The sequence below is a fragment of the Canis aureus genome, chromosome 6 (genome assembly GCF_053574225.1).
Source record: "Canis aureus isolate CA01 chromosome 6, VMU_Caureus_v.1.0, whole genome shotgun sequence".
In the NCBI taxonomy this organism is placed as follows: domain Eukaryota; kingdom Metazoa; phylum Chordata; class Mammalia; order Carnivora; family Canidae; genus Canis; species Canis aureus.
The window spans coordinates 28,139,579-28,158,117 of NC_135616.1; the positions used below are offsets into that span (position 1 = coordinate 28,139,579).

Consider the following 18,539-nt stretch of genomic DNA (forward strand, 5'->3'; position numbering starts at 1 on the left):
AGAGGAGAGATGGGGCCAGACAAGGAGGGACTTGCTCATTGGGACACAGCTGCACAGGTGAGGCTGTTCTTTGGCCTGGGTCTCTGCCCACCCTACCCCACCCCCATGGGAGCCTCACCCAGGAGGTCCCCACAGGCAGTGCTACTGGTCTATACAAGCTTTTCCTCACACGTTCCTCACCCCCCACCCCTCCCCACTGTACCGCATCTCCAGTCAGAGGCTGTCTAAACCAATAGGTTTCTTTTTTTCTACCTTGTTTCCTACTGTCTTGGTATAATTTCAGATTAATCTTCCATTCTTGGTGCCCCCCACACCCCTAGCTTTAGTTTTCTGTGCATCCCATCACGCCTGGGCCAAGGGTTCCCAACAGAATCCTGAGGGTTTTCTGATTATCCAGAAGCTGGCGTCAGGGAGACATTCGTTGCCATCTAAGATTCAGAAAATTGAAACTTCTATTGAATTTTCATACAGCGGGACCAGCCTGCACATCTATTTCCTCTAAACGCTCGCTAAATTGCCAACCTAGAGTATGGGACTGAATGGCTAGAAAGGTCTGGAAGGGAGGCACCCAACCCCGGGGAGGTCCAGAGTGTGGCCACGGGGCTCCTGGGGCCCCAGGACCCGGAGGCAGCAGGGAGCTGCCCGCACCCCTCAGCTCGGCTCCCTAGCCTCCCCTAGCACGTTCGTTGTCTGTGTCTGTTTAGAAATAAAATAATGCTCGGAGGAGAAATGAGGAACTTAATAGGATTTAAAAAGCCGCAGGAACCGATGGGGCTCCAGATGGTGGAGGGGCTGGGAGGACCGAATCAGCCCGGTTTTATGGTGGGGAACGTGGCCTCGGGGAGGGCCTTGGAGCCGCATTCGCATGCATCGTGTCCAACCTCATTAGCCAGCCCGGCGGGACTCCGCTGCCACAGAGTGCGGCCGGCGAGGGGGGCGAGGGGGGCGAGGGGGGCGAGGGGGGCGAGGGGGGCGAGGGGGGCGAGGGGGGCGTGGGCCCTGAAGATGCCGAATGGACGGGGAGCAGCGCCGGGCCGGGCCGCAGGTCCACCGCCTGGCTGGTGGCCCGCACCTGCTCGGGACCGGGCCGGGCGCGGGGCGGCTCCAGGCTGTGGCACCTGCCCCAGCCCTCGCTGCCTCCCGGCCCTGCCCAGCTCCTCTCCGCGACACCTCCCTCCCCAGACAGACAGAGACCGGAGGGAGACAGACAGACATGGGCTCCCAGGTCTGGACAGGGACAAGGCTCCTTCAACTTAGGCGATTTGGAAGGACTTGGCAGGGGGATGATGAATGAAGCTCCTTCACTCTCTAGAAGCTTCCCTAGATGGTGGCTGACTGCCGTGACCCCTCCAGGGCTCCCTTCACGGCAGGAGCTCAAGGCCACCCCCAGTATCTCTCCCGAGCCTCCCCCCAGGCCCTGTAGCCAGTGGCAGAACAAGAGGACCTTGGAGCAGGGAGCTTAGCCCTCCTGCCTGGGGTGTCCACCCTCCACCATCACCGGGCCTCCGGCAGGCTCCCCCCGGGCCTGTCTTCTGTGGGCCTCCTCAGGCCTCCCTGAATGGGCCAGGGTGGAGACTCAGGAGACCCTTAGCAGTCCCCATCATGGGCTGTGAGGTCTTCCCTAGCTGTGACCTCACACATTCCAGTCAAGCAGGGGTCCTCTGGAGTGTGTGTGTGTGTGTGTGTGTGTGTGTTTGGTTTCTAGGTCCTACAGGAGCGTGAGGGCTATGGTGGTAAACCCTAAAAGATTATTTCCAGCCTTGCTCACATTCCCTGTGGAGAGGCTCCCCAGTGCCACATCTGCCCCCTTCCGAGGGATGAGGAGCCCCTGGTAGCCCTGAATCCCTTCTTTCCTGGGTCTGTCTCCCGAGTCATTTCAATTTGTAACCTCTCCAGCTCATCAGCCCCCTCCGTGTTGCTGTTTTTTTTTGTCATTCATGTTGATGAGATAAAATCAGGTGGCCTGGGTCTGTGCCCGACACTCCAGGCACTTGTCCCTGGTGAGGGATGTTTGTTTTCCACCTTTCCAGAAGCGTGTTGGGTCTGTGGGTACCTTGTCAGTGTGGGTGTACGGCATGTTGGAGGGTGTTGTGGGGGTGCAAGTGTGCAACTGTGTTCCAGGGTTCCTCCAAACATAGCATGTTTAGCTCTTGGGGGCCTCATCCTAAATCTTAAGCTAAATCTTCTGACCTATCGATGGTTACTGAGAAGAGGTAGGGGTGGTTTCTGGTGATGAGGTGTGTGTGTCTGGCAGTGGTGGGGTAGGATGAGGTCAATGTCTGCCATACCCAGCCCAGACCTCAGCCACTTCTTCCCTTTCCTTGGGCCCTTTGAGAGTGGTGGGCACACTCCCCAGCCCCAGCCTCTTCCAATTCAGCCCAGGGGTGCCCCAAGCTGGTTTGCTGACTAAGGGCAGGGCTCTCGGGGCCTGAGCCCCAGAAAGGAGCACCCATGCCTGGATATGGGAACCTCATTTGCCCCTAGTGGGGGCGGGGGTGGCAGGTTGTCCTGTCTTCTGGCTGTAGTACTCCCCTGGGCTGAGACTAGGGAGGATGAGGAGGAGGTTAGGCTACAAGGCAGCACAGTGTGGGCACCCATCTAGACACTGAGAGTGAAACTCAGAGGCTGAGGGGCCCCTGCAGCCATGGAACCCAATTCAGATGCTGACCATGAACCAGTTCATGGGGTAGGTGCATGCCCTAGGGAGGGTCTTTGCCTCTGGGATGGCCAGGGCAGGTGGGGGTGCCCTCCACCAGGCTCTTCTCTGCCCCCAGCCTGCCTCATTTCTCTAGCTAATGAATTGGTTTGCTTATTTGAGGGTGACTCAGTTTAGATATAGCTTGTTCCAGTGAGCTCTGTGGGGTAAACTGGATCCTCCTAGCAGAGAGATGGCTCCTTCCCTACCCAACTGGAGCCCAGGCTCTTGGTGGTGGTAGCAGGGGCTAGCTCCTCTCTTCCTGAGCAGGCACATTACAGCAGGGATGCCCTGTCACTGCTTGGTCCCCCCAACAGGATCAGTGGCTCCTCCTCTGATGGAGACAAGCCCAACCCTTGGGCCTTGTGTGCAGAGCCCCATTTTCACTTTGTGTCCTCACTGTTTCCCTCCAGGTCTACACCAGACCTCTTCTAGGAAGCCCTCCCTGCCTGCTCCAGGCCACAGCGAGCTCTCTTCTTTGACCTCCGCCAGCTGTGGTGTCTCATGTCTCACGGGTTGGTCCAAGAGCCCTGCCTCCCTCACCTGAGACCATGCTCTTCTTCCCTCAGTAGTCGTCTTCCATACCTTTCTCTGTTCCCATTTCTTCCATCTCTGCTAACGTTCACCTCTTCTCCATCCTCTTCCCACCAGAATAAGTATTTAATGGATATTAAATTATTTTAAACTGACTTTCTTTCCTTTTTTTTTTTTTTAAATAGCTTGGTGATAGTGCTGACTCAGGATCATCTCACTGTTTAATATTGAATATGCAATTAATAGATAGATGTTTAGGTTTGGCTCTCCCCCCCCCCTTTCCACTGCAGGAAGAATAAAAGAGCTGATTAATCTGGTTTGGGGCAAGTGTCAGCGGCAGGAGATATATGGGAGAAAGGAGATGAGGTTAGCAGCTTGGAGTCAGAGAGCTCTCGCCTCCAAGGCAAGTGAAGGAGAAAAGGGTTTGCATTTGAGCTCCGTGTGGCCTCACAGGGCACGGTGTTTCTGACACCCCACTCCGGTCCCGGAGAAAACTGGCTGGACTCTGAGTTGTCTTCTCCGCACCTGATGGGCCCCCTACGCCCCGGCAGGGGCCCCCCTCTGCGGGGCCTTCTTCATGCCACCCCGGCTTCTTCTCTAGGTGTGGAAACTGCCCTCCTTCCAGGCCAATTCAGGTACCACCTCCTCCAAGGTTTCTGGCTGCCTCCACTTCAGGGGCCCCCTTCTCTGGGTTCGGGTGCTGCTTACTGTTCTAGCTACCCTCCTGTACACCAGAGCTTTCTCCCCGCCAGGGATAGGGGCTCTTCCCTGCATTCTGGCCCTGCGACATGAAAGGGGTGCTGCAGGTGAGTCACTGCATGATGGGGGGACCCAGGGCCCAGGGCCTGCTGGGCCTGCCTCCTGGAGACACTCTCTAGGGGAGGCCCCTGGCTCCGCCATATGCCACCAAGAAGTCCTGCATGAGGTGGGACAGTCCTCCCCTCGCCACCAGGGCAAGGATGCCTAGAGCTGGGTGTTAACTGGACAGCCAGGAAAGGGGAAGGAGCAAACAGCATGGACCAGGTGGGCTTTCCTGCCTGGACCCTTTACACCTGAACCATTTCTACCTCTCAGCTGACCCACCTCTGCTCTCAGGGTCCTCAGGGTGGGAAGCTCTCAGAAAGCCATAGGGAGGTATGTCAGTGCCCTGAGCCATGCGGCCCCTCTGGGCAGCACCCAGATACCAACTGGGCTCTGGGGGAAGGTGGGATTTGAGCTCCAAGTCAGGAGGGCCCTAGGGCCTAGAAGCCTTGTGCCCAGGTCAGGGTCCTGCTAGGGCCCAGAGGGCAGCAGCCTGAGCTAGAGGGACCACAGGTCTCTGGGGCAGGCAGGCCACCTGTGGCCATGCTACAGTTCTCTCAGGACAAGGGCTTTGACTCTGAATTTGCAAGTACCATTTGCCTATTTTGCTTTTTGCTCTTAACTTCCTAGAACACCTTTTGGAGGGAGGGAGGATGGGGAGAGAGAAATTGCTCAGTGCCTGTCTAGGCTGAGAGAGGGGTGACTTGTCCAGGCCCAGAACCCAGGATGGAGGTGCTTGGCAACGGGAGCCAGGAGCCGGTCTCCCCTGGTGGAGGGGACAGAGCCTTCCTCTCGGAGCAGGGCTCTGTGCTTGTGGGGTGTGGCTGTGCCCTCCTACTCTGTCCCCTTCCAGACATCTCCCTGCTGGCTCCAATCTACCTCCAGGATCTCGACCTCAGCAGTCCCAAGCCCCCACGGCAGCCCTTCTCAGATTTGCCCACTCTGGCTTGACCCTTCCCAGGAAAGGGCCGCAATCCACTCCCTCGCTCCCAGCCTGGCACCCAGGCTTCGGCTCATGCTCCATCATGGGGGAGGGGGGGTTCCTTGGCGACAGGGAGGGGAGCACATCCTTTGGGTTTCCTAAAGGAAGCAGAAGAGTACCCTCGGACAGGCTACTTGTTTACTTACAGGAAGGAAGGAAAACCACCGTCTGGCAGACCCCAGTCACCTCCTCCCGTCCCTTCACTCTCTGCCCTCACCAGCCACCCCCGGCTCCAGAGCCCTGCCCCAACTCCCAGCCATGGTGTCCCTAGGGCCGGGAGGTGAAGGCAGGGAGTCGCTGCATCAGGGGGAGGAAGGGGGGGCGGGGCGGGGGAGGGGGGCAGAGACAAGTGAGCCCTCACGTGAAGGGGGCTGGCGCAGGCAGCTACTACCTCCTCGGCTCTCGCTGTCCGCTGGCTTCACCTGGATCGGCCGGTTCATCTGCAACAGAGCACAGGGGATGGTGTCAGAGCAGGCCTGGGGCTGAGGGGCACACACCACACCCCAAGGTACACAGGTGATCATGGGTACAGAGGCACACAGGCCACACCCACTCACATGGACACCCCCACACCACCGCTGCCCCCCACGCAGCTGCAAGTGTGCCCATTGTCGCCAAAGCCCCACCCGTCTCCCGTGACCTATGCAGTCCCCAGGGACCCCGAAGTTTCAGGAGGGTTTCTCCGGATTGGAGACTCAGCGGTGTCCCCCTCTCAGCTTTGAGCAGCTCTGGCTCGCCTGTGACATTAGAATCTGAGGTGTCCTCACAGCGCATCTCTGGCAGCCCTGGTTCGCCGGAGACAGTTGGCTTTGCCCAAAGGAGTTGGTCTCTGGCCACCCTGTGCCATCTCGCAGATGTGAGCTGTGGGTCCCAGGGGTGCTGAGGCTCTGGCCACCCAGCTCCTACTTGGGGCTGGGCTCAGGGCAGTGGCTCCTGACTGCAGCGGGCTGTCCCCTCGGGGGGTAGGTGGAGTGGGTGCAGCTACTGTCTCCCGTGGTATCTAGGGGCCAGGAGGACACAGGACCCGGCTGACCCCTCACGTCTCCTGGAGGCCCATCTCTCTCTCTCTCTCTCTCTCTCTCTCTCTCTCTCTCTCTCTCTCTCTTTCTCTCTCTCTCTGGGATCCACGTCAGTGCCTGGATCAGGCCACTAGGGGTCTCTGAACTCCAAGAATCGCAGCTCCGCGCTAGTCTTTAAAGCTCGCAGGGAGGCCACCGGGTGGGCTCTCCAGCCCCGAGGCCCCAAGATATTTCAGACAATAAAAATGGAAGGAATCACGCAAATGAAATCCTACTTTATGTCTTTTCCAGCGCTTTCACCTGTCAAGTACCTCTCTTATCCCTTACTGCATTTTCATTTCTCATACAAACAAACCCTGACAGGCAGACGGGGCAGGACAGGCACCCCCATTTCATAGACGAGAAGCTGAGGGAGCCACCCCACGCCAAGGTGGGCCCAGGAGCCGGAGTGAGCCAGGGCTCTCCCTGGGCTTCCATCCTGTAGCAAGTGACTCCTTGTTGCCGGTTTCTCTGATGTGCGGAGGCTGGACTAGCCAGTTACAAGCTTCCTCGGGCCTTCTGGTCTAGGATTCGAAGTGAGTTGTGGCTGCGTCAAGACAAGTGGGTGGGGAGCGTGGGTGCCCGTGACTCAGCAAGGTGAAGACAAGGCCAGGGGAAGGGCAGAGCTTCCACGAGGAAGGACGGGGAGGCAGGAGGCAGGGCGCGGAGCAGAGGAAATGAGACACAGGTGGCCTGCGGGGGACAAGACAGGACTCCTGGGGCCAGGCCCCTAAGATGGGGTCGGAGTGTCGTTGTCCGCACAAGGTCCCCACTTGACACGCCTTATGGAGTTGGGGAGAAAAAGCTACTTTGTATGTAAGCTCTGCCAGAGAGGAGACTGGTGTTACAGAAAGCTCCAGTCACAGGGAGAAGGAAGAAGGACATAATGAAGTTCCTGGCTTCACTTGGGAGGGGGGTCCTGAATCCCTCCCTCCCCCATAAACAGCCTCCTTTGCAGCTCCTGAGCAAAGGGCACAGAAGGCCGAGCAGGCTTCTGGCTATGAGGGAAGGGCACTCCTGGTTTCCCGTCCAGTGCTTTTTGGGACTCAGGATCCAACCCTTTTCTAGAATGTCCCTCCTTCCTGGAACACCCCTAACTTACACAAAGTAAATTAAACAAGGCAAATGGAATCTGCCTGGGCAGGAGCCTTCCACCTCAGGGGGCCCCTCACCCCCAGCAGCCCCTGTCCTTGGAACATGGACATTCGAGAATCTTCTGCCCCAGGCTCACGGACTTAGGCCTAATTTCCAGTCCCCTACCCTTCCCTGACCCCCACCATGACTCGGTGCTAGGCTCCAATTTGACTGTGGGCTTCCTAGCAGCAGGGATCCAGGGGCTCACCCAGCTTCCCGCCTACCCTCAGCCACTGGCTCAGCACCCACAGGGTGCTCCAAACAGACCGGTGCACCGGAACTGAACTGGTTCCCAGAGACCTGTGGCTCCTGGGGTCATTTTTCATGTTTCATTAGGATCTAGGGATGGTCAGCATCCAGACAGCCTTTGCGGGGCTGTCGAAGAGGTGCCAGTCTTGATGGAGAGATAAAATACGGCCCGATGCTTTCTTAATTCTCAGCAGAAATAAAGTGTCAGGCTCAGTTGGGAAGATTCCTCAGCTGGAGCAGGCTCTGTACAGATGCCTCGGGCCCGGAGGGAGATCTTCTCCCCAGGCCTGTGTCTCTTTCTTCCTGTTCCAGACTCCAGCCCTGTGCAGCCTCACCAAGGCCTGCTTCTGCCCCGAGGAGGGGGAGTGGACTGAGGGAGCCTGTCTTGGGGAGACGGGGCTGCTCCAGGCTGCAGAGGCAGTGGTGGTGAGGAAGGGTGAGGGGTAGGATGGTGGGTGGGGCACTGCCATCTCATCCTTCTTCTAACGTTGCACCCTCAGACCCTGGCCACAGCCTCAGGGAGGTGCCGGCCACCCGGCCCCAAGCTGTCCCTTACAGGTGAACAGCTGCTTCAAGGACACTGGGGCCTACTTCTTGGTGGCTTTCCTCTCTCTGTCGCCTTCTGCCCAGCCATCCCCATCAGTCACTGTATTATCTTTCCAGGAGGACCTGGCTGGGGTGCCGGTGCCCTCTTTGCTGATTCTCTTTCTGAGGTGTCATCTGTGTCCCTTTATGGGTTGTGCTTCAGGGATGGGGGTGTTGGCGACTCAGGACTGCCTCCCCGGGTCCAGCAGAGCTCCCTGAACGTACCCCGAAGCCATCGGGGGTCAGTCCTTCAGGGACATCACTGACTCTTCTGACTGTGTTTCTGCTTCCAGCTTGGGGTCCTGTCAGGGGGAGCGAGGGGTCCTGGCCCTGGGCTTTTGGGGGTCCTCCCTGTCCTCATTGCAGCAGAGTACGGCGGGGTGGCTTTTTCTGCCTGTCCCGCCTCCCCTCCCCCTCCCCATCTCCGCCACTTTTTGCATCAACACATATCCATGCATTAAACAAGACATTCCATTAATTTCTTCATCATCATAACTTAAGCTGGGACATACCCTTTAAATATTCATTCAGCTATGAAAACTGGGCATTAAAATTTTAATAATGTCAAGCTCATTTGAACCAGGCTCCTTGGGGACGATTACGATACAATTAGAATAAATACGATGATTGAGCCAGTCCAAAGGCTTCACCTGTCTGTCCAACGTGGCTCCTTGCGGAAAGAGAGGTCTGTGGCCAGCAAGCAGGCAGACAGATTGACAGACAGGCGGGCCTGGCTCTTTCTTGGCTCCCCGACTCCTTTCCAGTCGAAAGCTTCCCAGGTGGGTTCTCCCTTTCTCAGCTACTTCCCACAGGTGCCCACAGGTCTCTGCCGTCCCCTGCGGCCAGGGTACAGAGGCCTCCCTCCCCTGTCTGGGAAGATGGGCCTGATTAACCCAGGTCCCAAGTCCGCCTTTCCCTGCCTGTCCTCCCGCGTGCAACCTGGATGGGGCTCCTGGGCTGGCTCCTGTGTGAGGGCCATTATTCTGTCTGTGTCCTCTTTCCCACCCCACAAGGGGCTCCCTGAGGCTGGCACGAGCACCCCACCAGAACAGGGCCACCTGCGGAGGTGGCCCCTGGGTCATTAGGTCCTGATGCGTTTTGCCACCAGACCAGGAAGGGACTGGCCTCCCCCAGCTTCCCCTCTGCTGCACTTACACCTTCCTGAGAGCCGACATGGAGGTTTGGGGGCAGGGGCTGAGCCCTGTCGTCCCTCGCTGCTGAAGCCAGTGCTGGCCAGAACCCTAGGGACATCCATGAGTGGACTTGCCCCTGCTTCACTTGGGACAGCCCCTACATCACTGGGATCCTCAGGGCCCTCCACCACTTGCCTTCTCAGGGCCTTGAGCCCTCTGCTTCACACCAGGCCCCGGTGTAGCTGACCCAGAGCTGTCTCAGAAATAAAAGGACCCAGGGGCGCCTGGGTGGCTGTCAGTTAAACATCTGCCTTTGGCTCAGGTCACGATCTCAGGGTGCTGGGATCAAGCCCTGCACTGGGTTCTCCACTCAGCAGTGAGTCTGCTTCTCCCTCTCAAATAAATAAATAAAATCTTAAAAAAAAAAAACAAAAGGGTCCGGAAAGTTCTCTGTCACCCCTCACTGGCCACCCAAACACTCCTCTTCTTCACTGAGACTTCCTCCTCTTTCAATAAGACTTCCCTGGTTATGTCTTGGCTCCTTTGGTCACACATGGCCTTGTATTACTTTGTGAGCTCTCTGTCTCTCTTCTCGTGTGTGTGTGTGTGTGTGTGTGTATGTGTATGCGCGCGCACGCGTGTGTCACAGACTGAGAGAGGCACTTGTTTCTCAAGCAAGAGCAAGAACCCCAGTTTCCTACACATGGACCCCCTAGACCCTAACTCAGGACTAAGTTCCACTGGACTATGTGTGTGTGTGTGTGTGTGTGCACGTGCATGTTTGAGTAGTACTTGTGTGACATTACAGACATCTTAAAAGAATTGATTTCGGCTGGAGACTGGGAATAAGCAAGATCAAGGAGGAAACTAGTACAGTTCCTTCTGCATAGTAGCCTCTCTGTAAACGTCACCCTCCAGGTTGCTTTCCAGTCCATGACCCAGAAATGCCTTGGAAGGTCTGGACCGATGCCCCGCATAATGCCAGGGTGGGCAGAGGATGGTTGGGGTGACAGAGATTACTGTGGTGGCCTACAGAGATGGCCAGGGTGCTCTCCACCCAGCGGCTGAGTCCCCAAATGTAATTCCAGGGTAGGTGTTCAAACCTCAGTTCAAACCTCCAGCCCCTTTGTGATGTGTGAGCGCCTGGTGGTACCCAGCTCCCCTGCTCACTGGAGGGGCTCACCTCTCCCCAAGCCATGGCAGAGTGTGGCAATGCCTCTTCTTCTCTTGTCTTGTTCACTGAAAAGCAGCTCTTATCTCCGTCCCTTCCCACCGCCTCCCATGCTTGTGAAGAGCCTGGCTCCTATTCCTCATCAGTCCCCACTGTTTGTTCTCATCCCCCCAAAGAGCTCAGCTTTTATGTTGTCTGCACCACCACCACCCCCAACCCAGCACACATAATGGTCGTGGAAACAGTGAAGCAGCAGACCCTGCAGGCTAGGGCCCACTGGGATATCTGTGCCCCAACCCAGCAGCATTACTGCTCTGGGAAAAGAGATATAATTTTGCAGAGCTCCTTGTTCAAAAAGCAAGGAAAAAAGCATCGTTAAAGCACTAAAATATAAAGCTTTTCCTTTCTTCCACCGTCTCTCTCTTTCTTGGCTTGTCACGGTATTTTTTATTTGCTGTTTGACGTTGTTTTAAGTAAAAAGAAATATAAATTTTAAATTATTAGCACAGATCCTACCATTCATCTTTATTTTGTGTGACGCCAGTTTTAAATGCAAATATCAGAACATTTAGCTCCTATGCAGAATCACCAAAATTACACAGTTTGTTTTTTGTGACTTGTGCCTGGAGGGTGCCTTGAGCCAGCCAGAGGAGACAAATGCAAGACAGATTGAGCAAGGCTAAGGAGGAAGAGAGAGTCCCCTCAGGCATGGAGATCATCACGGGTACCCTAAGCCCCACCTACCACCTGGGTGCAGGGGAGCAGCGCCTTGAGCCTCACCACCCACTGACATGTTGCCACCTAGCCTAGGGTGTGCCCTTGGAAGTCAAGCCAGGCTTCACTTCTACTCGGGGGCCACCCCCTGCCCCAGCCCACAGTGGACACTCAACCCTAAAGGGTATTGTAAATGTCCTGCCAGGACATGCAAGACAGGGGCAAGAGGCTTGCTCTTGATAAGACATGGCCTCTGTTGGCCAACCAGTGCTGCCAGCTGGGGGTACCACTGGTGAGTAGGCCTGACCCAACCCTACACTAACCTGCACCCAGGCCACTGCTGGCTGGCCTGGAGGGCTGACCACCTTTGCTTGTGGCCCAGGATGTGCACGGAATGGGCAGTTGGTGGGAGGCGGCCATCTAATCTGGACAGAGAAGAGGACTCTTCACATGAGATCATGGGGACCTAGGCAGGGGGCTCCCCAGCGACTCTGCCCTCCACCAGCACTTCGCCTTTGCAGCACTTAGCCAATAGTGACTCACAATGAATTAAAGGAGAAATGATTTGTTTAAAGCCCCAGGAAGGCAGATTCTGAATTACATGTCCTGATGGATTCCCAGGACTGGGCATAGTAAGTTTTCAGGAACCCTGGAATAAAAGAATCAACCTCCGCCCCATGGCTTCCACATTCCCCCCGTGAGAAGGGATTGCAGGGGAATGGCGGAAGTAGTGGACATTATTTGTAGCTTGTTGTAAATATATGAATATTTTAATTATCTCCTTAATAAATCACATATGGTTCCTTCCACAGAGAGGGATCAGAAATTCAAGGAATCCCCTTCTGTTGTCGCCATGAAGTTCAGACTTAAGGACACCCCCACAGTTAGTGTAGAGGGCAATCTGCCTTCACTGGAGACCTCTGACCTCCATCCAGCCTCCGAGGCGCACCCTGGCCAGGCCAGATGTCTGTCAATTCTTTGTGAGGGAAGGCTCACACCCTTTTTATTTTCCTGCCATACATCCAGAACCCCACACACGCCCCCTCTCTGGCCTCGTTCCCTCTTGCCTCAGCCATGCTCCCGGGGACAGCAACCCCGCCAGCAAAGTGGGGTTGTGGTACCTTTGGATCAGAAGGGTTTGTCGAAGCCCCTATCCTCGATCCTCATTTAGAGAGACAGCCAGTGAGCACAGACCAGACAGGAGAACCCAGGGTTATTGTTAAAATATGCAAATCCACAGCCCATTGAAATGCAAACCCTCCAGATAAGATTTTTTAATAAATCTGGTTCTGCTCCCACTCCCCGCTCCGAGGAGGCCATCTGATGCTTGTTGGGTCAGGACACAAACCAGCATGTAGGCCCCGTCGGCTCTTCACCCCTCTTCTCATTTAGAACTCACAGCTAGGAGCAGCCCCTGTGTGGGGCCAGCTGCCGGCCGAGGCCCTTGGCCCATCCCCTGGCACGGTATCCGAGGTGACCTCCAGGTCCCCCCAAGCCGCCTCACCCTGTCTCTGTGCTGGTTACAGGGACCCCCTTCTTTACCGTCACCCTCACCTGCTCCCATACCTGTCTAAAGAGTAGAGTCCTAAACCCCTGTGGCACCCCCCTCAGGGAGACTTTGGTGATTGGGTCCACGCAGCCACACTTGTCACTTTTCAAGCCATCGCCTCTGGGCTCACTTTGGTCTGCTGCTGTCAAAAGTGGTCCTTCAGGGGATGAAGGGCAGATGAGAAGCAGCACAGACACCTGCCAACCTTTAAGGACCGGGCCTGTTGGCTTTGTCAGGACGGGAGAATGTATGGACCCGCATAGGCTACAGTCATGTGCCTGGACAGGGACTGGGAGGCACCAGTGGTGGTGGCCGGCGACGGTTGTCCTGTCCTTCCCAAGCTCCAGACCTCACGCTGATCACATGAGGTGGCTTATGTCCTCCAGTCCTCTCTGAAGCAAACGAGCCAGATGAGCCAACTCACGGGGTGGGTGGGGTGTGGACCGGGGCTGGGCATCCCGGGGCAGAAGGCCTGGGTGAGCTGAGGAACAGGGTGACGGCAGGGTGCCAGAGAGTGTAGGAAAATCACGGGGTTGTGGGGTGCACCGGCAGTCGGGCAGAGTCGGGGGGACCCGTGTGGCCCCAGGAGGGGCTGAGCCCGTGCGGGGGGCAGTGGCCCCCCCTGTGAGTCTCCAGCCCCTAGCCAAGTTCAGACAGTGGGTCTGCGGCAGTGTGCTCAGGGAGGTGGGGGCTGCCAGGGATGCCTGAGAAACCAGGTGAACGTTCTGACCAGACCGGCCAGGGTTGTCAGTCCTGGGTCCCCTGTCCGTGTGTGGGAACACGGGGGGGTCCAGGGCTTGTGCATAGGATGGACTCGACGGATTCAAGTAAAACTTCCCTGTTTGGCTTGAACGCTTGGATCCAGACGGTCCCTGAGCCCCAGCCCCGGCGGAGGGGGCGCGCGGGAGAACACGGCGCGGTCCCAGCAGGCGGAGTGGGGGGCGGCGGGGGGCGGCGCCGCGGGCACGGGCGGGAGCGGGTGGGGCCCGAGCCTCGGTCCCGCAGCCCCCCCGGCGGCCGCGCAGCCTCCGTGGTCCGGGCCCCGCCGCAGGCCCCGGGCAGTTGCTATGCAACAGGCGGCTCTGCGGGCGCGGCGCGGAGGCACCGAGGGCGCCTATAGGTGGGGCTGCCTGGGCCGCCCCGCCCCTTCCCTCCCGGCCTCGGCGAGCCGCGGCAACCCAAGTTGACCCAACGCTCTCCCCTCCCAGGCCGGGCGGGGGTGGGTGGGGGAGCCGGCACGAACAAAGGAGGGGTGCCCGCCCCCACCGCCGGGAGGGGGTCCACCCGAGGTCCCTAGTGCTGGCTTCCAGGAGGGAGGGGGCGCCCCGTCTGCGGTCCCGATTTCCCTTGCTCCCCCCGCCAGGGCAGTGGGGTCGGGGTCGGGCCCTCCGTGCGTGCGGTAGATGCAGCTCGGGCTGGGGCTGTGGCAGGTAAGGTGGACGGGACAGATCCAGGGGGAGATCGGTGAGAAATCCTGGAGATGGAATAGAGCAGCCGGGCTAACACGCCCCCCCCCCCCCCCACCAGTCGGGCTCCTCAGTGCACACCCCACCGGAGGGAGGGCAGCCTGTCTCTTTGTTCCCGAGCCCCATGGCCAGCTCACCTGCTCCCACCAACACGCAGGGGCCGCCTGGCAAGGGTGGGAGGACCCTTCCAGTCCTAATTAAGATCTGCTGCTGTGGAAACCAAGCTTATTAGCCGGCGCGGCCAGGCTGGGTTGCTAACCCTCTTCAGAGTTGGGGGGGGGGGTGTTGTTTTTTTTTTAAACAGCAGTGGATAGATAATTCTGGATGAAACAAGCCCTGATTTAGTTGGGAGGTCTGGTTTCCAGTCCTAGCCATCTACTAGCTAGCTCAGACTAGATGGGGAAGGGGGGTTATTTGACCACCTATCCTCCTTCATAGTGTGGCGGGATTGATATGATATGATAGCTCAGGTGAAGCTCTCCACACAGTGCCCCGCATTCAGTAAGTGCCCAATAAATGAGCAACAGCTGTCTTCTCTCTCCTTTCCTCTTCCCTTCCTCTCCCCTTCTCCTCTCTTAGTGGGTACTTCCATCATTTTTGAGGGCTTGCCTAACATTTGATTTCTGTTCTTTCCCACTTCCTACCCTCTGGGCTCTCTCTTGGACTCTACTGAACTGAAAAAATTGGATAGCCTCTGAGGAAGAGCTGAGACTGGTGGGGGGGGGGCAGGGTAACCAGACAGGAGACCCTGCTCCCCAAAGGCATCAACACTCTGAGCTCAGGTACTTGGTCTCCGACCTTGCCTTCCACTCGAAAGTCTCTCCTCCACCTGCTACAGCTCTGTTCTCTCTGCCTGACCTACCAGTAGTTGAGTTTATTGCTTTCTTACTTATTTTTCTTTAAAACATTTTTCAGGGATCTCCACATCCAATGTGGGGCTCGAACTCCCAACCCCAATATCAAGAGTCTAAAGCTCTTCCAACTGAGCCAGCCAGGCGTCCCTGGAGCCTAGGGCTTTGATGGGCCACTAAGTTTGTCCTTTCATCCAGCCATCCAGCCATCCAGCCATCCAATCATCCAGTGCTTATTGTAGACCTCTGTGTGCCAGCCCCTGTTCTCCGGCACGAGAATGGCATAGCCAACCTCAACGACATGGCCTTTCCTTCCAGAAGCTCACACTCAGGCTGCAGAAGGGTCCCATTCCTGGCCCCTAGCCGTGCACCACACCTAGTGTCCCTCAGTACCACAGAATAACCGAGTCTCTAAATGGCCAGCCACATGGGCCCATACTCTGTGGGCACCAACCACCCATTCACAGGGAACTCCCTTCCCGGGCTCTTCAGGATTTGCTCCCACACTACAGTGGTGGTGGTGGTGGCTCCCTCCTGCGGGGGTGTCCTAAATCTAAACTGGCCAGTTGTAGCGATTACAGAGGATGTGTCTCGAGCCCTGACCCGCCTCCTTTTTCTCCTCATCTCCTCTGGTACCAGAGTTCCACCAGGCAAGCCAAGGCCGTCTTCCAAGGCTGTCCTCAGCTCTGCAGACCCAAGAATTGGCTTCTTCCACCAAAACATGCTCACCGCCCTCCCTTCCCCTGGGAGCTCACACCTGACTAGGGCCCTTGGCTGTGGAGCTCCAGGCCTCATGGGGCTCTCTCTGGCTGGATCCAATCTCTCCCAGCCCTCAGCAGGACCACCGCCTTCCTGATTTAGACTCTGAGCTGAGTGGATGGGACTGAGAAGGGGAGTGAGCACCCTAGCTCTGGAGGTTGGACAGTGATACCCAAGGCCCACTTTCCTGTCTGTATTTCCCTGAGTCTGGTGGTGAGAGTCCTCCCATCCCACCCACCCTGCCCCCATGAGGTTGCTTTGGGACTGTGGACCATGTTGCCAGGCTGAGTCCCCTCTATGACCAGGAGAGGAGTCCTGTTTTCCCCACCACCCTCTCATGACCTGGGACCCCCTCCTCTCTGTCTCACAGGGCTCAGTCCCAGGCCTGGAGAGTCAGTCCCCGGATAAGTTAAAGGAGAAAACAAAGCCCACACCAAGTAAATGACAAATGTAGAGGAAATTGCTCTTAATCCCCACACCACAGCCTGATGATGCCGACCAAGCACAAGCCTGAGTCATCCTAGAAATGGCACCGACATTTGCTTTTTGGAATTTGTTTTGTCTCTGAGCTTTAGATTTAATCATTCTCTCTCCCTCTCTCCCTTTCTCCCCCTCTCTCTTTCTCCCCCTCCCTTCCTCTGCCCCTTGCTCTCCTTTTTCTAATACGAGGCTGCACCGCCAGCTCATCCAAGTCTGTTTTCCTGGCATTAATTAACACAGCTCTCCAGCCTCCAACAGGCTAAATGATGAATCAGGTTAAATTCCAGACAACAGCCGCACACCGCCATCAATTAGCCATCTCTGGGGCAGCTTCATTAATAAGCATCGATCATGGCCCTCCTCCCTGAACACGCCAGGGTCTCTGGGTCACAGGCACTGCCAATGAGTGTGTCAGGCTTAGGTGTGAGTGTGATGCTGTGTGTGTAAGGGCTGGAGAACATGATGGGGGTGGATAAGTGAATGGGTGTGCAAGAATGTGGATGTGTGAGGGAGCAGGTGACTGGGAGTGTGCGGTCCATGTGCTGCAGGTACAAGGGGGCTTGTATGTGAGTGTGTGCACTTAGGTGTATGCAGTGTGTGGGGCTGACGGTGGTGTGTACATAAGGTGTGTGATGTATGTGTTGTGTGGGGTGGGGTGTGTGTAGGGAGGGGGTATGTGAAGTGGGTCCTGAAGTGCATGGGTTTGGCTCTCCATGCTGGTGCCAGAACCACTCCCCTGAGAGACACCCCCTCCCAGCCTGTCTCCATTGCAACTCCCGCTTCTCTTCCTAATTCAACATCCGGGTTCTTCCACCTGCCACTGGTCCCCTCCCCTTTCCCTCTCCCATCAGAGACTTTATCCATCCCATCTCTTCACCTTGCCCTCTGCTGGAGGCAATTCTTTTTTTTTTTTTTGGAGACAATTCTAAACCTCCCACCACATCCCTATCCTATTTTCCTGTCACATTCTGGATCCTCTTGCTCATTCTCCCCTGGCTGTCCCACAGGCAGGCATGACCTCCAGCCCAAAGCCTGACTCCCTCTTTAGGTTGTCTGGCCTTAGGAATGTCACTGCCACCACCAACGGCCACACTCACACCCTCCAGTGCCTTCTGGTCCCTCAGGTTGGAATCCCACCCTATCCTGGGCACTACCATCCTCTCTGTCTGGATTGTCCCCTCATCCTGCCTGGTTCCACATTCTCTGCAGGAAGCAGGACACCTCTGAACCACAAACCACTTGGAACCCTTTTGGGACTCCCCCTGCCCAAAGGCTAAAGCACACCTCCTCCTCGGGGTCTGGTGGCCACTCACGCCTGCCACTGCATTGGGGTCCCCGCCCCCCCCCGACCCCAGAGGCCTCGCTCAGTGCAGGTGTCCCTGCCCGACCCCCTCACGGCCGCGGCTAACGATGGTCACGTTTCTCTTTCCCTTTCCTTCCTCCTCCCATCACGACCCCGGTGGTCTCAGTGGGCCACACCTCGTTGGGAATGTGTGCAGTGGAGCATTTTCAAAGCTGGCTTCAAAGGGGGGTGGCTGGAGTCCCCCTCGGACGCTGGGTGGGACGGTGTCCCCGGAGGCCCGTGGGCCTGGCGCGGGCAGCCCCTGGGGACGCAGCGGCCTCCCAGGAGGCCACCAGCCGACCATCTCCTTAAAGGTTAATTAAGAATCTGAAGCCGGACGGCATGGTGCGGCCGGTGACGGCGGAGGCGGCGTCTCTCCAGACCATTAAACACTAATTAGGTTTGGAAAGTCTATCGAGCTCCCCAGGTCTCGTCAAGGCAGGCGCTGGCCCCCGGGTGCCCTTCGAAATGCCAGAGCTGTCACCCCGGCAGCCCGGCCGCCCCGCAGGCTGGCCCCGCGACCCCAGGCATCGGGCCGGTCCGCTTCATTTCTCTCCATCTCATTGTCTCGGCCCCCGCACCCCCGCACCCCCGCACCCCATGCCCCGGCCGCCCCCGGCACCCCTCTGGCCCCCGGGGGGCCGGCCGCGGACGCCCTCTCTCCCTGTGTCCCTCTGGCTCCGAGCCTCGCCTCCGTCCCCTGCCTCCGGGGTGGAGGCCCAGGTGCGGAGAGGCCCAGGTGCGCGGCCAGACGGGGTCGGGGTCGGGGAGAGCCGGGGAGCCCCGCGGCCCTGCTCGGGATCCTACCACGGTCCGAGCCTGGCTGAGGGCCCTTCCGGCACCGTCCTGGCCTCAGAGCTTCCCGGGGTTGAGCCCTACCTCCCCTGGCTGCCTCTGTTCCCTAGACACTTGCCTCTCCTTCCAGGCCATCTTCATGGGGCTCTAACTCCATTCCCTCCTGCCCCGGAGATCTGCTCCTCAAGGAGGCATTTCACTGTCCCCTCACTCATCCTTTCATGCCCCCTTTGGCTTAAAC

At 57.6% G+C, this 18,539-nt stretch overlaps 1 protein-coding gene across 50 annotated transcripts in view; it reads right to left on the reverse strand.

The window, feature by feature from the left end:
* Positions 1-18,539, reverse strand: part of CELF4 (CUGBP Elav-like family member 4) — a 298,230-nt gene that overhangs the window by 65,683 nt on the left and 214,008 nt on the right. For 27 of the 50 annotated variants that reach the window (XM_077900528.1, XM_077900525.1, XM_077900527.1 and 24 more), the window contains exon 3: positions 5,374-5,452. In XM_077900528.1, coding sequence (XP_077756654.1) covers positions 5,374-5,452 — 79 coding nt within the window. The remainder of the gene's footprint in view (positions 1-5,373; positions 5,453-18,539) is intronic. The other 23 variants (XM_077900574.1, XM_077900532.1, XM_077900541.1 and 20 more) reach the window with 1 other exon arrangement.